The sequence below is a fragment of the Trachurus japonicus genome, chromosome 20, assembly GCF_045865225.1.
Source record: "Trachurus japonicus isolate A0001 chromosome 20, Traja_1.0".
Classification (NCBI taxonomy): Eukaryota; Metazoa; Chordata; class Actinopteri; order Carangiformes; family Carangidae; genus Trachurus; species Trachurus japonicus.
The window spans coordinates 12,034,415-12,050,158 of NC_140926.1; the positions used below are offsets into that span (position 1 = coordinate 12,034,415).

At 41.7% G+C, this 15,744-nt stretch overlaps 1 protein-coding gene across 4 annotated transcripts in view; it reads right to left on the minus strand.

Annotated features, from left to right (window-relative positions):
- sema5a (sema domain, seven thrombospondin repeats (type 1 and type 1-like), transmembrane domain (TM) and short cytoplasmic domain, (semaphorin) 5A) overlaps nucleotides 1–15,744 on the minus strand; it is a 119,473-nt gene that overhangs the window by 25,454 nt on the left and 78,275 nt on the right. For all 4 annotated transcript variants that reach the window (XR_015034525.1, XR_015034526.1, XM_085763635.1 and 1 more), the window contains exons 12-15: nucleotides 15,017–15,134; nucleotides 12,228–12,409; nucleotides 11,225–11,368; nucleotides 6,783–6,930 (exon numbers count right to left, since the gene is read on the minus strand). Coding sequence is in view for 2 of the 4 variants with exons in the window: in XM_085763635.1 (XP_085619761.1) it covers nucleotides 6,783–6,930; nucleotides 11,225–11,368; nucleotides 12,228–12,409; nucleotides 15,017–15,134 (592 nt within the window). In the remaining 2 variants the exon portion in view is untranslated. The remainder of the gene's footprint in view (nucleotides 1–6,782; nucleotides 6,931–11,224; nucleotides 11,369–12,227; nucleotides 12,410–15,016; nucleotides 15,135–15,744) is intronic.

A 15,744-nucleotide genomic window follows, 5' to 3' on the forward strand; every position in this document is an offset into this window, starting at 1 on the left:
GAGTTCTAGGTGAGGAGATTAAGGAGCATTGGCTTAGGAGTGAGGAGTAATAGATATTGATGTAATCAATAAACTACAATAGATTCAGAGCTGGTCATGGAGAACCGTGCCAATCTATTTCTATATGTGTTTAATATTGTAGGAATCTGGACACTCAAACAGGAAATGCAGCTCAGAGGACCTGAAGTGAAACCAAACTAAATTTTGCATCAGTCATTAAATGTACAACTTGGGTGTTATCTTTCAATTATTTATTCGCAGGGGACAGGAATAAGCTTGTGACTGCATGTTGACTGAAATTATTGATGTGAAAGGTGCACTTTTTATTTGAAAAACTTAATAAAAAATAGTTGAATAATAATAATGATTATGCTGGTTAGATTAGATTGAATGCATGAAATAATAATGGTGAAGCAAAGCCACAAGGACTAGACTGCACTACCTGGGGCCTAATGATGTGAAATAAATAGTTGAGGACCCCTGCTGTTATCTATACAACTACATCCATCACAATTTTGTTGGATGGTGGACAGTGTTTTTTCCTTACATAAAGAGCGTTGTTATGGAAACTACACATGCGAATATAAAATCTGACATAATGAAAAAAAACAAAAAACAAAAAAAACATTAACAGTCCCTGCTTCAAGAGTGGAAATTTTTCACATGTTTTGAATAATACATAACAAATTGACCCAAGGATGTTTAATAAACATTAGCCCAGTCCAGTCTAAGCATAAAAATCCATAACCCCAACGAACCCATGCACCCACATGAAATTACCCCATTCAAATGAAATTCGGTGCAGAGCACTGAATAGTTCATCTTAGACATACATAACATGTTGGTTATGTAAATGTGACTGTCTGAACAAAAAGAAGGAGTTGTGTTTGAATAACATTTTGATTCGCTGTTGAAAGATTTAGTCAAAAGAGAAAAAAAAGCACAAAAATGTAAAATTTCCTTCTTGCCGATTGATATGGTGAGCTAATAAAACAAACCAAAAAAACCCAAAACAAAACCCAGGAAACATTTCCTGCAGTCTTCACTCAGCCATGCTCACATTTCGCTCAATTTCAGAGAAATCACTTGAAAGTGAAAACATGGCGTGGAGCAGTCGAATGTGACAAGTGGCATGTGGAACACAAAATTGGATTCAATTAGTCCGCTGATTTCGACTCATATCTGCACCCCCCCTGGCTAGAGTAGTGATATGCATTATGGGAAAATGGAGAGCAGCGATTTTGTGCTGTGCAGCACCTTTAACAGGCAGCTGCTCTGCGACTGGCAGCACTGTAATGTGTTTCTGGCTGGAGCTCAGTAGAGTGGGTGGGAGGACGCTTGATAGCATCTTTACTGCCTCGCACAAACAAGCTGCCTGGTTGGTCAGTATAGATGCAGTGGTCAGGCTTCTGTGTGTGTGTGTGTGTGTGTGTTTCCACTTGACGATGAGGGAAAGTTTGACTTTAGTCTGGCACTTTGGCACTGATTTTTTGTGTGTGTGTGAAATGTGTGCATGTTTATGAGTTTATGCATGGTTGAGTTATGGATTCAGGCTGCTCCTATCTCATTCAGTCTCCAGCCACAGACCTTTCTGCTTACTTTTTAAGTGTTATACGCTGAGGGGATACAAGTTGAGAGGGAAGAGGAGGGAAAAAAAGCAATAAAGAAAGAAAAAAAGGAGAGAAAAAGAGAGAGGGTGTGAGTGTGTCAGCACAGCGTCTGAGTGTTAGAGCAGTCGAAACCCTCAGCCTTCCTCCTCGATTTTGATTGGAGAATGTATATGTGAGGAGTTGAGGGTGAAACACACTGAATGTCTTGACTTTTATATGTGTATGTGTTCATAGAGTGTATGTGTGTAGGTACAAAAGGCTCTCTGTGGTGTCCAGCCAGCTGTGGGAGGTGAATAATAAGGAGCCATGCCTCTCCAGCCTCCTACCATCATTACACCCATTATACTCTTATTGAACTGGGCGAGCTGTGTGTGTATGTGTGTGTGACACAGAGACACTAAGAGGAAAGGAAAGCATGTGTTGCTGTACTATATTGCCTACAAATACACACTTATAGCACCGCAGTGTTTAAGGGAACGGTCCAGATGCAAGATGTGAGAGCAACTAATCCTCTCCAGTCGCCGACATCTTTATCTGTTGTGGTCGAGTCTGTGGAGATGGAGGCCAAATGTTCCTCAAGTCTCTGTGACACATCAGTTCAATTAGCAGCGCCGACCAAAACACACTCTGTCAAACGCTATTTCCTCTCTCACTCCGTCTCCCCACCAGCCTGACTCCATAATGAAGCCTGCTGTTGGCCAGGAGCAGGTCTCCTGGCTACACACCAGTGCACACACGCACGCACGCAACCCCACACACACAATGACTAACACTGAACAGTGCAAAAACACACAAGTATGTTCACACATCAATCTGCCCACACAAACACTGGGTACTTAACTTTCATTTCACAGCCCAGCTGCACAACTGAGCTCCTCGAAGGTAAATAGAACAGCTCTCGGTGCCATTAAGCACCTCTGTGCATCGTCACTTTCGCATAGCCCATATTTGACTTTTATTTAACTATGAGAGGCAGAGTCAAGATGAGCCATTCAGAAGAGAAGAATGGCTCCTTTTGATGCCTGGATAATATGAGAGATATTTGATGTATTTAACTGTTGAAAGTAGAAAATACCAGCGTCAATATAGAACCTTCCCGAATACTTGACCTCTCCAGAGCAAGTTTTCTTTCATCTGATACTAGTAATTAAAAAGAATAACAGCGAGGCGCTTACAATTGTACTTCTATGACTTATGGCGAGACCTAGTTTAACTTCTCTCATACGTTTTTGAAATGTATCCTGTAATTGTGGGTGTGTGTATGGTCTTTAACATTCAATGAACAATATAGGATTTTCTGCCATCAGAAGTTTCTCAATCAAAACACTCCCAACAGATGAAGTTAGGTGACGCTCTAGGATGGGATTAGGGAAGAATCATATAAGATATGAACCATTTGAAATTTTCGAATGTGGAATTTTGTCATAATCGCAATGTGCATTCTTGCGTTATGGTTGAAAAATGTCACAGTGACTATCTTTTTCTTTGATCGCCAAAATCTAATCAATTCACTTTTGAGTCCAAGTGAACATTTGGGCCAAATACAAAGGAAATCCATTGAGGAGTTCCCAAGTTATTGTTGTTCACAAAACTAAAACCCACAGCTCATTCTGCAGTCCTGAAGTTGCCAGTGCTACTTGGTGCAGAAGAGAAACTTCTTGCTAAGTTCTGTTCTTAAATAAAGCTCACGACAAACCATGATTTGTTGCATTGCAATCAGAGAGAAGTGCATCACCAGCGGTGACTCACCACTAACCATGTGGTATAATTATATATATAGCTGTTCTTTGTACAATTTTCTTTTATTTTAGAGATCTTTATCTCAATAATATTAGCCAACCTAATTAAATAAAGGTTATATATGAGAGACGTCACACTTTCTGTCTCTATTATCAGATAATAACCACAAATAGCAAAAAGTAAGTTACTGAACTTTTTTCGGTCTTCTGTCATAATAATGGTCTTCCTGTCAACTTGCCATAAACTCTGCGTCTGTTTTCTCCGACTGAACGTTAATGAATAGTGATTTATAACTGCAATGTTTGGGACAACAAATTCTCCCAATTTATCCATGGCTGCCTGACTGTACCAACACACAGTGGGGAGAACACAGTATGTATTGTGATCCTGGTAGAGAGATGTACATCGCTGCTGGGGCACCAGAGCCTCACTTGTTTACTTCCAGCCCAGATTTCTCTGCTTTCTCTGGGGGATTCGGACCTGTAATGCAGATACGGTGAAACAAAGAGGGACGGAGCAGCGCTGCATGGACCAGGGCTCAGACTGATGAAGTTACGGCACATGTGGCCTTTTAGATCAGCAAATTTAGGCACAGAGCACCTCAGGACTTAAGGCAATGACACACAGGTCAACGTTACAGCAGGTTTGATGGAAATAAAGCACTCCGAGAGCCAGTTCCTCTAACCACGCAAGTGGCAACATTTTGTTTTCAGGGAAGCAGAGGTGCATGTGAGTAGAGACACTTGTGTTTAAATTTAAGTGTCCTTGACCTGAATTCCTACTCGCTATTGAGCTATTTTGTCCCCAACTCTGCAGTGAGCTCCCTGTGGAGAGGATATAAGTGTAGAAAATTTTGCTTCAGGGATCAAAAGAGAATGTCAAAAAAGTAAAAACTGAATAGATTACGTGCGCAAAGATTCACTTTACACCATGTTGGCGATGTTGACCTTCTACATTGATAGAAGAAGCTGTTATCGCCAACTTCAGATGATCTTCTTCACTTTAGATTCTCCAAAAGTTACTATTTGTTGTGAATTCTCTGCCTGACATCTCTGTAAAGCATCCAGCAGATGTTAGCTCATCGCTGCCGATTAATGTCTGGCAAACGCCTGGAGCTGACCACAGGAGGCTGCAGCAATATCAGTCCTGACAGGTAAACATGAATGCACACACACCCATACACGCACGTACACAGCAGCGTCTTAGACATACACAGTCTTCATCTTCTTGGGTCTTAGTAGGGTGTCTGAGCTAAAAGCATAGCTGTGATGACAGAAGCTGCAATGTGTGTGAGTGTGTGTGTGTGTGTGTGTGTGTGTGTGTGTGTGGTCTCCTTCTGTTTAATTAAACATGGATCTGTCCGGGGGAAGAGAACACAGACAGATGGCACATGAAAAACGAACTCCATCACACTTTTCACTTTTGTGAGGGAAGGGGGGGTCTCAGATAAATTTAAATGAACATATTCAAATCATCCTTGATCTTCAAGTGTGAGTTACAATTCATTTGTCCGTATTTCAATTGGAGATGTGGATATCGCTTTGAATTTCAAAGTCCTCTCCATCAAACACTTAAGCTGCACCTCTTAAAGGGTTTTAAGTGCACCGAGGCAATTGTTATACATTAATAGCTGTGCAATTAAGCACCTTATCGGAGCTGTAAATGAAAGGAAGCAAATGCTTTTTTAATCTGAGTAAATATGCAGCTATTATACAAGTTAGCCAAGCTGTCCAAATAAAGTCTTCCCTGGGAAGGAGAAGGTGCTTGTGAAGTCTGCATGTAATTACGACTGGTTGTGGAGATGGCCCCAATTAAGTCCGTGTCATAATTTCAGAAGACAAGGAGCCAATGAGAAAACAAAACAAAACGAAAAGACAGAAAGTCATAGAGGCCAAGAGCGGCAGTGAAAAGGAGGAGGAGAGGGAACGGGTGAATTAGACGGAGAGAGTTTACACAGCGTGATCTTCTGACCTTCCCCACTGACCCGACTCAGCTCCATCTACTATGTCACCTCCTTGTCTGTAATCGCTACCAGACCGTCTGTTCCCCTGACACCAATAAATCTCTAACATCTCCTGCTCACCCACCCCTGGGTTGTCACTAAATCAAAAAAACAAAACAAAACAAAACAAAAAAATACAACCCACAACCGCTGACAAGTCAAAGACAGGCTTCCTCTTTTAGAAACAGCGGTGACGCAACAGTGAGATTCCCTAGAGCTCGCCATCACTCTCCTTTTTGTGAACTGTTGAGTTCCTCTAGGAATGGCCGCTGCATTCCCAGGATGCTTCAGTGAGGATAATGGTCGCCGTGCAGTGACAGAAATGAGACAGCTGCTATCTGATGGGAATGTGCACGTACGAGTGTGAGAGTGCAGAGAGAAAGTAGGTAAGTACCCGTAGCAGCAGATGATATGGTGCGACTTGTAAATTGCTACTTAATGTGAGGTCAGTCTTTTCATTTGGGTATTCTGCTGCTACTAATGTGTCATGGGCAATTATCAGATACTATATATGCTCTGGAGGTTGCGAGGCCTTGTGTGGGATGTTTCATACTGCTGGCAGTGTATTATTTAGCTTTTCAGTGAGGCCATTACACAACCTGTAGGATGTGCTTTTTCAGCTAAATGTGGTCTGGATTGTTGAATGTTTTTTCCAGAATCTTTTAAAAACAAAACTGTACTGTAAGAAAAAAAAAAGAAAAAAAAAAGAGACACAGACAGATCAAGACAACTTATCCATTATAATCTTGATAATACACCTAAATCTAAACCAGATTCAAAAATGATGGTTTAACGATCTTAGCTTTATCTTTATAGCACGATAATCAAAACTGCAAATAACTCACATACATACAAAAAAACAAAACAAAAAAAAGCAAATAAATAAACAACTCACTTCAAGGGAGGCAGCATACATCTATAAGACCCTGACCCATATTCTTTAATCCATTTCCAAGAGGGACATGAGAGGCTACAGCTATCATGTTCATTCCCACTTATTTTTACCAGGGCTGTGGATGAGGGAGTGTGACTGCACCCGTATGTGTGTGTGTGTGTGAAAATAGCACCAGAAATAACATGAGCATCACATCATTCTGTCAACAAGGAGAGCACTCGTATTTCAACACTTCCTTGCATCATCCGTGCTTTGAAGAAAGCTTTGTGGCAGAAAATAAGCCTATTCATATGTGGAGTGATTACTGTATGTGTGTGTGGTATTAAATAGGTCTTGGTAATAAATCTGATGAATGCTGCCACTGTATAAATATAGCCAGGGGATTTAGTCATGTTAGATGCTCCAATTTCATCACCGCTGACTCTTCATCGCATCAAATGGCTTAAGCTCGGGTCCCTACAACAATGGGCAGACTGAGAGAAGAGGCGGATGGAGGGACGGTGCATGCGAGAGCTATTGTTTTCCTGTGACGTACCTGACCACACCCGGGGCAGTCGTTGCCGTTCTCACAGGTTCTGTGTCGTGACTGGATGCCACCGCCGCAGGGCACGGTGCAGCGTTCCCATGCCGACCAGGCTGACCAGTAGACGTGAGGCGGGCAGGGCAGGTGTTCGTTACAGTACCTGGCAAGGGAAGAGCAGCAGCGACCGCAGGGGGATGAGTATGTAACTTTATTTAATCAGACAGTTTTATTATGATCAGGAGAGCAGACAGAGCAACACACCACACAACCAGCAGAGAAGACAAGAAAATAAAATCATACAGAGGTTTTTCTGTTTCCATCGCACCTAAAGAAACGTGAAATTAAAGGAAACATAATTTTTTTAAAGTACGATAGTCGACCTGTGACTGTAGGTCCTTATTTTCTCGACAGGCGTACAAGTGGTTTAAAAACCATAATCAAATAAATGCATTTCCCAAAGTGTTGGACCTTTCTTTAAACATGCATTAACTGATTGGTTGGGCAACGTCTGGGGCAGCGCAATAAGCTGAAAATGCGATAATGATATATTAGCACCTTCTAACGCTGCTTTGGGAGAAACTCTAAGAAAACACTTGTGTATTTCAATATCAGCACAACCAGAAATACAGCAGCTTGACAAAAGTGTGCGATATCTCCCTCCGTTTAGCTTTTATCCAGCTGCTGACTCTGTATACCTGCCATTTATCAGAGGTTCTTGGCTATAATTAGGTGAAAGGAGGTTGAAGAGAGCTGTGAGACTCAATCAAAGGCCATAATAACGAACCGAAATGTGCTAAAAATACTGTAAAGCTGAGAGGAGCTGTGGAGTGAGGTGATAATTATCTGTGGGTTTGTCACTATACAAGTGACACCTTTCAAATTTGACATGGTGATTTCCATATATCGTCGATGAAAAAAAAAGATTAGTGCCACTTTATGTAATTACTAGACTGTGTGCTGCGCTTACACAGGCGGCGTAAGTAAGAGAGGCAATATGAGGTGGTTTGGATTCTTTAACAATAGAACTTCAGTTGTATTTAGTGTGTCCAAAACATGTATGACAGTGTCTTTTGAATTGTTTGTGGAAAACGGAATAGCTACTTTAAATGACAGAACGCTAAAATTATACGTGAAGGGCTCTGAAGACGTCACCACACTTTTGAAACCTTGCCACTGAACTGAAATAGCTACAAAGAGTCTGTACCACAAGACAGGGATGTCTGCAAAACCATGTAAACTTCAGTTAAAACAAACTTTTACAAACCCAACACATCTCTTTGATGTGGCCATGGAGAGCAGAGAACATGGTGCGCTACGAACATCTGATTGAATCCTGTCATGGCAGACAGGTTCGTTCTTGGTATGTGTGTGTGTGTGTGTTTTGTAATGGCCACTGTTAGATAAAAGTACATTGAAGAAAATCCATCTCAAATCGTAATGAACATGCATATGCATTTTGCATAATTCATTGACACAGCCTATTAAAAGAGCCACAAAGATACATGCATCATCTCTAATTACATCGTTTTACAAGACAGGATTACTGCGATGTCTAAAATACTGAATTACTCAGTCCTCATTATACAATAACGACAGACGATTGCCAGCCTTATTAGAGCCATATAATTTATTTTATAACTTTTACGCATGCTATAAAATTGCTTTTATTGCTATTTTGTTGTTTTTTGGCATATGACAGCCTTTTGAGGAAAACCGAGTCTTCTTGTGCTAAAATAGCTTTAACTTTAAACCCTTCCTCCAGAGGCTCAGGCTGGATATTGCCATTGTACTGTTCCCAAATACTCTGCTATTGTTCATGGCAAATCAAAAGCTACATTCTACATACCCTGGTTGCAAAAAAAAAAATCCTTAGAGTGGTGTGCTCTTTTCCACTTTTACTAATCTGCATGTTTGTAGTGGGATGATACAGTGGGGAGGAGAAGTGAGGAAGTGTGTGGATTACAATCAAGCCAATGCCTAAGAGAAGGAGCGGATGTACAAACACACACTCAAAGAGACATTTATACTCTCTGGGTTGTATGAAGACACAAAATACCCACGGTGCACCACAGCACAATAAAAAAAAATGCTGTGATCAATATGAAGCAGATTTAGAGCTTCAATATCTTCATCGCACACACTGTAATCATCTCAGACAAGTCGGTGGCTTTGCTCCATCTTATCTTAGACTTTTTTTCTTCCCTCTGTAATGCACAGAGCTGATCAGACTAAACCTCTGCTAATTACTCACTATAGGCTGAGTAAGCAGTGTGGACCATGTCAGCTTGCTGGGGGAAATACCAACAGAAGGTTCATAAATGCAGGCATTAACCAGCCAGATTTAAGCCCATAGCACTGCTGTGCACGGTTGGTTTCAGAACATTTGCTTTATCTTTAAAAGCCCTGCCTGCTGCAAACAATCAAGGCCAAACTTATGGGAAGCCTGTTGGCTACAAAGGAAGCAGACGAGAGGTGAGAGAGGAGGGTTTAGTTTGGTCTTTGAAACTTTTAAGCCTTTGTACATAAGTGTGTCTGTGTACATAGGAGCACACGCCACATGCATGTTTTAACAAAAGGCCTATGCATTCATTTGAATAGGTTACTTGAGGCAACATGGGAGAAAAAAAAGCGTGTGGTGAGACTTTTAGCAGAAACCCAACACCTCTAAAAGGAGGCCTGCACCCCATAAAATAAAAACCTTTCACAGTATTAAAAGAATTATTCAGTGTGCAAAAGCTGATAAAGATCCAGTTCTTTTCATGCTGCGCAGATAAAAGCTCGCACCAAACACTTCACCTATTTCACACATGGGCAACTATAACCAACAGATGTGGTGGAATTTTTTTTTTTGGACGTCTTTACACAGGCTGAACGTCCAAAGAGTTTAGTTTACTCCCTGTTTTTAAAATTGGTGATATACATTCCAGACACACCTGGATATGCTCAAACAAACTAAACACACACACACACACAGATGCACACACACACACACACACACATACGCATGCACTTGCAGCATCTCCATCTTATCTTTTCTTCCCTCAGAGACTCAAACTGACACGGCATAATTCATCTGTTAACACATTTTTCTTCTTCAATCCCTTTCTGTCTATCTCTCTTCTTCCCACAAACACTCTCTCTCTCACTTTCTCTCTCTCGCTCTCCCTTTCTCTCCCTCACAAAGATCCTCTTCCAGGCCTCACAGCTGGCTCCTAACCGGCCTAAGGTGTTTTAAATAGCTGAACAGTGCAAGTACAGAGAGCAGGAGCAGGAGATGAAACAAAGGAGATTAAAGCTCAGACAGAGAAAATGAAGGGGGCGGTGAAACCTGCTTCTGGCTTGCTAGGGTCTTGAGTACCAGACGGTGTTTTTTTGGTGCGGCTCATGAGTAACTGGCCGTGCCGGTCACTCCATATATATAGCAGCGCTCCTGGTGGAGCAGTCCTTGAAGAAAGGACTGCTCCACCAGGTGCATCAGTGACTAAGAAAAAGTGAAGGTGGGAGGTTAGAGCAGGCAGAGAGGAAATGAAAAAGTGCAGAAAGAGGAGGGGGGAAAAAAGGATGCAATATAAGGTTCATCCTTGAAGGCCGTATCCAATTACTCCATCCATTGCGATGCTGTTTCAGTTGCCAGGGTAACGATTGGTAACAATTTATTTCTCTTCTTCACTTTCCTTTGCACTCTGAACTGTATTTATTTGCTCTTTTTCTGCCTCCACCACTGGTTAATGGCGGGAGATGGAGGAAACACATCAGCATGCGTAACACAGACACCGAGGGGACAATGACAGAACGCCTCAGATCATTAGGGAACGCCAGTCTTTATTAAGATGGAGCTGGAATAATAATATAATATAACCATCGTGGAATTTTCAAACACAATGGATGCTGTCAAAAGTTTCCTCAGTCCTTCTCTGATATGGCTCACGCTGAACTCAACTTTCAGATAACCAGAATAAATTGAGAGACGAATAACTTTAATCTCTTGACCTTTTCAACCTGAGCTGCTTCGTATGTCTCTTTGTTCTTCTTCACATACTTTCTCCTTGAGAAACAGATTTTTTTTTCAGGCCTTGAAGGTTGCTTAGAAACCACACAAACATCTTTAAAAAGCCGATTATTCTATGCCAAAGCCTCCAAAGCTTCAAAACTCAGACTCGGAGTCTATGTGTGAAAGCCAGATAATTACCCAAGCGCAGGCCTACCCTACTCGTTCCTTAATTGGCTGTCACAAAGTTGGACAAAAGTGAGGGAAGAAAAGGAAAGAAAAAGTCAGTCAAAGTCATGCTTCCTAAGCGCAGGTTGCAAATTGTCAAGCAAAAAACTGTTGTTTTTCTTGTGTCTCACACGCACACAGTTCCCCACATGCATGTACAGGTTTTTCTTCACTTTAATTAGTACATGTGACCGCTTGTGTAAATGTGGAAGATGTGTGGGTGCGTATATGTGTATACCTCTCTTCACGATTCTGGCCCACACACACTCGTCCTCCATGGCGGGGGGTCGGGTTGCTACAGGAGCGCTGACGGACTTGGAAGCCAATGCCGCAGCTTGTGCTGCAGGGAGACCAGGCGGTCCAGGGAGTCCACGCTCCATTTCTATAGAGAGGCGGAGTGCAACATCACTGTAAGTTACTTTAGCCAAGGATGGGTGGCGATGGTGGTCAGAAGATCACGACATTGCAACAACAAAAATGTTCATTTATGCCTCGTAGAGTGTTTGTTTTGCCAGATTCATGTACATTTATAGATCACTCATGGGCTGGGACCTCATTCCTCACCTTGGTTGACACCCAAACAATGCTAAAACTAGTTTTCATAAGAAATAAACACTGTCCTGATGCTAAAAGTCATCAGTCAAATTCCAAATAGTATTGTTTATGATCTACTGTCCTTATAACAGTGTCAAAATACCATATGACTTGCTACAGCATGGCCAGTTAGAGTTAAAACAAAGAACTGATTGATTGGTCGGCTTTTAAGTCTTTAGATTGGGCTCTGGCTACTTGTGTTAAGCATTTATCATTACTTACAGTCATTTATTACACAAAAATATTCATGATAGTTAAAAATAATCATGAATTGCTTCACTCTCAAAGCTCATCTGTCATGAAACAAATGCTCACATGCCCCGTTAAGCAAGCGGGAGGATTGATGTACAGCTGCAACATCTTAATTTAAACTCTGAGAGTGTTAAAATCAGTAATATGTCAGCAGAGAGAGTGAAAAAAAACAAAACAGCCAATCAACACTTGTGAGCTCCAAATAACTTATGCAACACGGCACAATTTACTGCATGTGGATTTTCCTAGTGACTAAGTGTGAGGATGGGTGGAATTAATTAACAAACCTTAATGTGGATCCTTCTAAAGTTCTATCTCTAAATCTAGATACACAGATGGTAAAGGATCATTGATAAGAGCAGAAGATAGATTTACAGATATGAGCAGGTGTTTACCGTGAGCAGTTGGCAACCTCCACACTGATGCCGTAGCAATGCTGACCGCCGCACTGAGGCGCCGGGCTGTCACAGGCCCGTGTCCGACAGAGACAGGAGCCGGCGCTGCCCCCGTCGTTATGACTACACATGGACCAGCCGGACCAGGAACCGAAGCCCCCATCGACCGTCACATTACGGACCTGTTAGGAACAAAAAAAAAGGGCCCCCGAAATAAAACATTTGAGAGTAATAGCTTTTCTCAGAAACTGGTTGTTGAATTTGACTGATGCTTTCAGGAATGCGTTGCTCTGGGAAACGCATCGCATGGCCACAGCGGATGGAAACAGAAATCAATTTTCTTCAAATAGGTGCAAGAATAACTGCATTACATCACATCTAAAATGGTGCAGTTATAGGGACAAAAATAAGCTGTAAACATGAGGAAGATATATGAAAATTGTCTGGGGATATGATGAGATTCCAGGGCACCAAAAGAGAGAGTCAGAGAGGCAAATGAAAGCCGTGAATGGACACATTGAAATGCCAAAAATACGAGGAAATAAAAGTGGCCACATAAATAGATATTTGGAGCAAAACAGAGTGCAACAGGAAGCCTGTGATATTACAGGAGCTGAATTACCAGTGATGTCTGAGGCCGTATGAGCTAAATACAAAAGCAGTGTTGTGAGATTTCAGAGGCGCACATGATATGAGCCATGTCACGGCTGTATTTCAGGGTGATTTAAAAATGCAAAAAACACTTTCACACAAGAGAGCGTGATCATCAGCTGCTGCGGCAGAAGCAGAAATAACATCTAACATCTCTGCTCTTACTGGTAATTGAACTCCGCTGTGTGCCTAAATGGCCGCCGCTTGGCTTAGACAGACACCATTTGCATCAACGCTCTGCCCAGAAAGGCAAACAACTCGAAGGACACAGATATTTCTCTCACCCATCAATTACAGCTGAGACTATTAATTATATGGCTTATGTGCTGTTGTGCCCTCTTAAAACACAAATAAATAATTACATCTTTTCAACAGTGACCAAGTTACTGTGTGATTTCGATCATTAAAATGGAAGGATATAGAAAATATAAAGACATGAGACACAGAGGATACTGTAGAATAGATAGGTCACTTCTGAAGGATAAAGAAGCCACTCATGTTTATGTATTATGAGAGAAATAATTTTCACAGACTGAAAATATAAATGCTGTCTCTTTTTTATTCTAAATATTTCCTTTTGAGAGTGGGGGTTGATTAAAATAACTTCCAGGCAAGCCAAGCCCCTTACACAAATATTTGGAGCACACAGTCAGCCAGTTGATCTTTTTTGAAAATTGCTTGTGGATACACAGGGAGTGAAACTGTAACTGTGATAAAAGACAACTTCTTTTTTTTTTTCTTTCTTTCATTTTTTTACATCTTGGCATGAAACTGCTGCAACCAGATAATTTTCCCATTCTGGTCTGGCATCAGAACCGGTGTTGTACGGCCATCTCTTGCTTTTAGCATTCAAAGTCTTTACTGCCAATGTTAATTCATGCTCACTCTAAATGGATCGACCTGGTTAGACCAAGGTTAAGTGAATAAATACATATTCCATCGGTGGTGTGGGCAGTGGTATGTGGCCACCTGAAAATATATCAAGGATTAGTGGCTACACTGCTGCTGGAAACCTGGTGGTTACTATGTTGTTTGGAGAAGCACATATTTGTTTGTCAGAAACTGGATGAGAATATTGACACCACTCTCTTATCTGTCCATTTAATATAAAGCTACAGCCAGGAGGTTGTTAGCTTGGCTTGGCATAGATATGGTGTGAAATGGACAAGTTGTACTCGGGGGGGAGGAAGTGACTCCCTGGCCACTGCTAAACATACACCGTGTTAATTATTGAGCTTTAGATGTGCTGGTAGGTGGAAAATTCTCACCTTTAGAAATAGCCAGGCTAGCTGTTTCCAGATAACCGCTTCCTGACACAGCGCCGTATTTACATTTTCATTGCAGCAAAACTGACTTGGTGAAATGACACTGTGTATTTGGTGTGCACAGTTAGTTAGTGTGTCCCTGATTATGCATATATGCATCCATGAGTGTCAGAGTCCGTGTATATGTCTAAATGCCGATGTGGATGCAGAGTTGGCCAGATTTCTGCTCTACTGACAGACGCCACTGGGTACTCAGTGCCAAATATTCCTCTGAACACAAAGCCACATAAAAGGGTAGGGAGGCACACAGTGCTCTCTGCTGTGACTGGCTTGAAAATGATGTGCAGAGAGAGAGAGAGAGAGAGAGAGAGAAAAAACATCAGAAAAAAGCTGAGCCATACTGAAATTGATAGGCTTACCACCCCCTAATATTGCTCCCAAATTTGGTGCACATTAAAATAAATGGAAGAGCTGTTTTGTTAATGAACAAGCAGTCAGAGGTGAATGATTGAGGCAGTGCTCTTGATTATTCCCAGAGTACACGTCGCTCCCTTTAAGTCAAGTTGTTCAGTCCCAAGATGCTTCTCTTTGCCGCGGATGTGTTTCCAAGGCTGGTTTTAGGAGCGGTTGCTTGTAAGTTGTGAGTGTACAGAGAGAATACAGAGCAGGGTCTCAGAGGAGAGGAGCACAGATGAATGTAAGTATTAAATTCATATGGCGAGCAGGGTAAGCATGGAGGCTGGGTGAGGATAGTTCTGTTTTCAACTAACTTTAAAGTTTGAAAACAGAGACAAAAACAGAGAATACAGGCATGCACAGTAATGAGAAACTGTGCAATACAATGATGTATATGTACAGATTGGGGATTCTCACAGGGCACTTGGTGATGCTCTGCTCCCATTGGCTCATTCGGACACTATCCTCCAGGGTGGTGCATTTCTTCAGCAACAGATCCCAGCCACAGTATGGATCTCTGGCCCCAACACAGGACCTGGAAAGAGAGAATAGACATTTGCTTTTAATGGGCTTATATTAACTTGTCATGTGTGAATACACAAAGCTCAGCATAAAAGCAGAAGGAGAGAGAATTTGGGAAAAGGAGGGAGTAGAGAGAAGCTAAAGTGACAGAGAGGAGGCGAGAAATAAGAAAGGCAGGAGAAAAATATTAATATTCATTTTGTTTATTTATGAACTCGGAGCGCTGGGATGTTCTACAACGCTTACATTGCATCAGCATAGTGAAATTATGTCTTAACGCAATGTGCTGACTTTTTTTTTTTCAGGTGATCTTCAGCCAAACAACAAGATTACAACTCTACGCACACACTCATTTCTGGCTCATATAGCTTATCAGCCCAAGGAATATTCACCGAGTACACTGGTGCAGAGATAGCCTGATCTGTCTTTGTCGTATCTGCTTCAGGTGGTTTATTGAGTGCAATAAAAAGCCTGATGTTACTCTTTTCATGCAAATATGATCCTGCAATGACAGCACAATGACATATCTCTGAGCCACAGGCATCAACGCAGTCTGACATGCCCCCAGTGAAATGTAGCCAAAACTGTCCGTGGGTTTCATAACAATGAACTGCGCTGCCTGA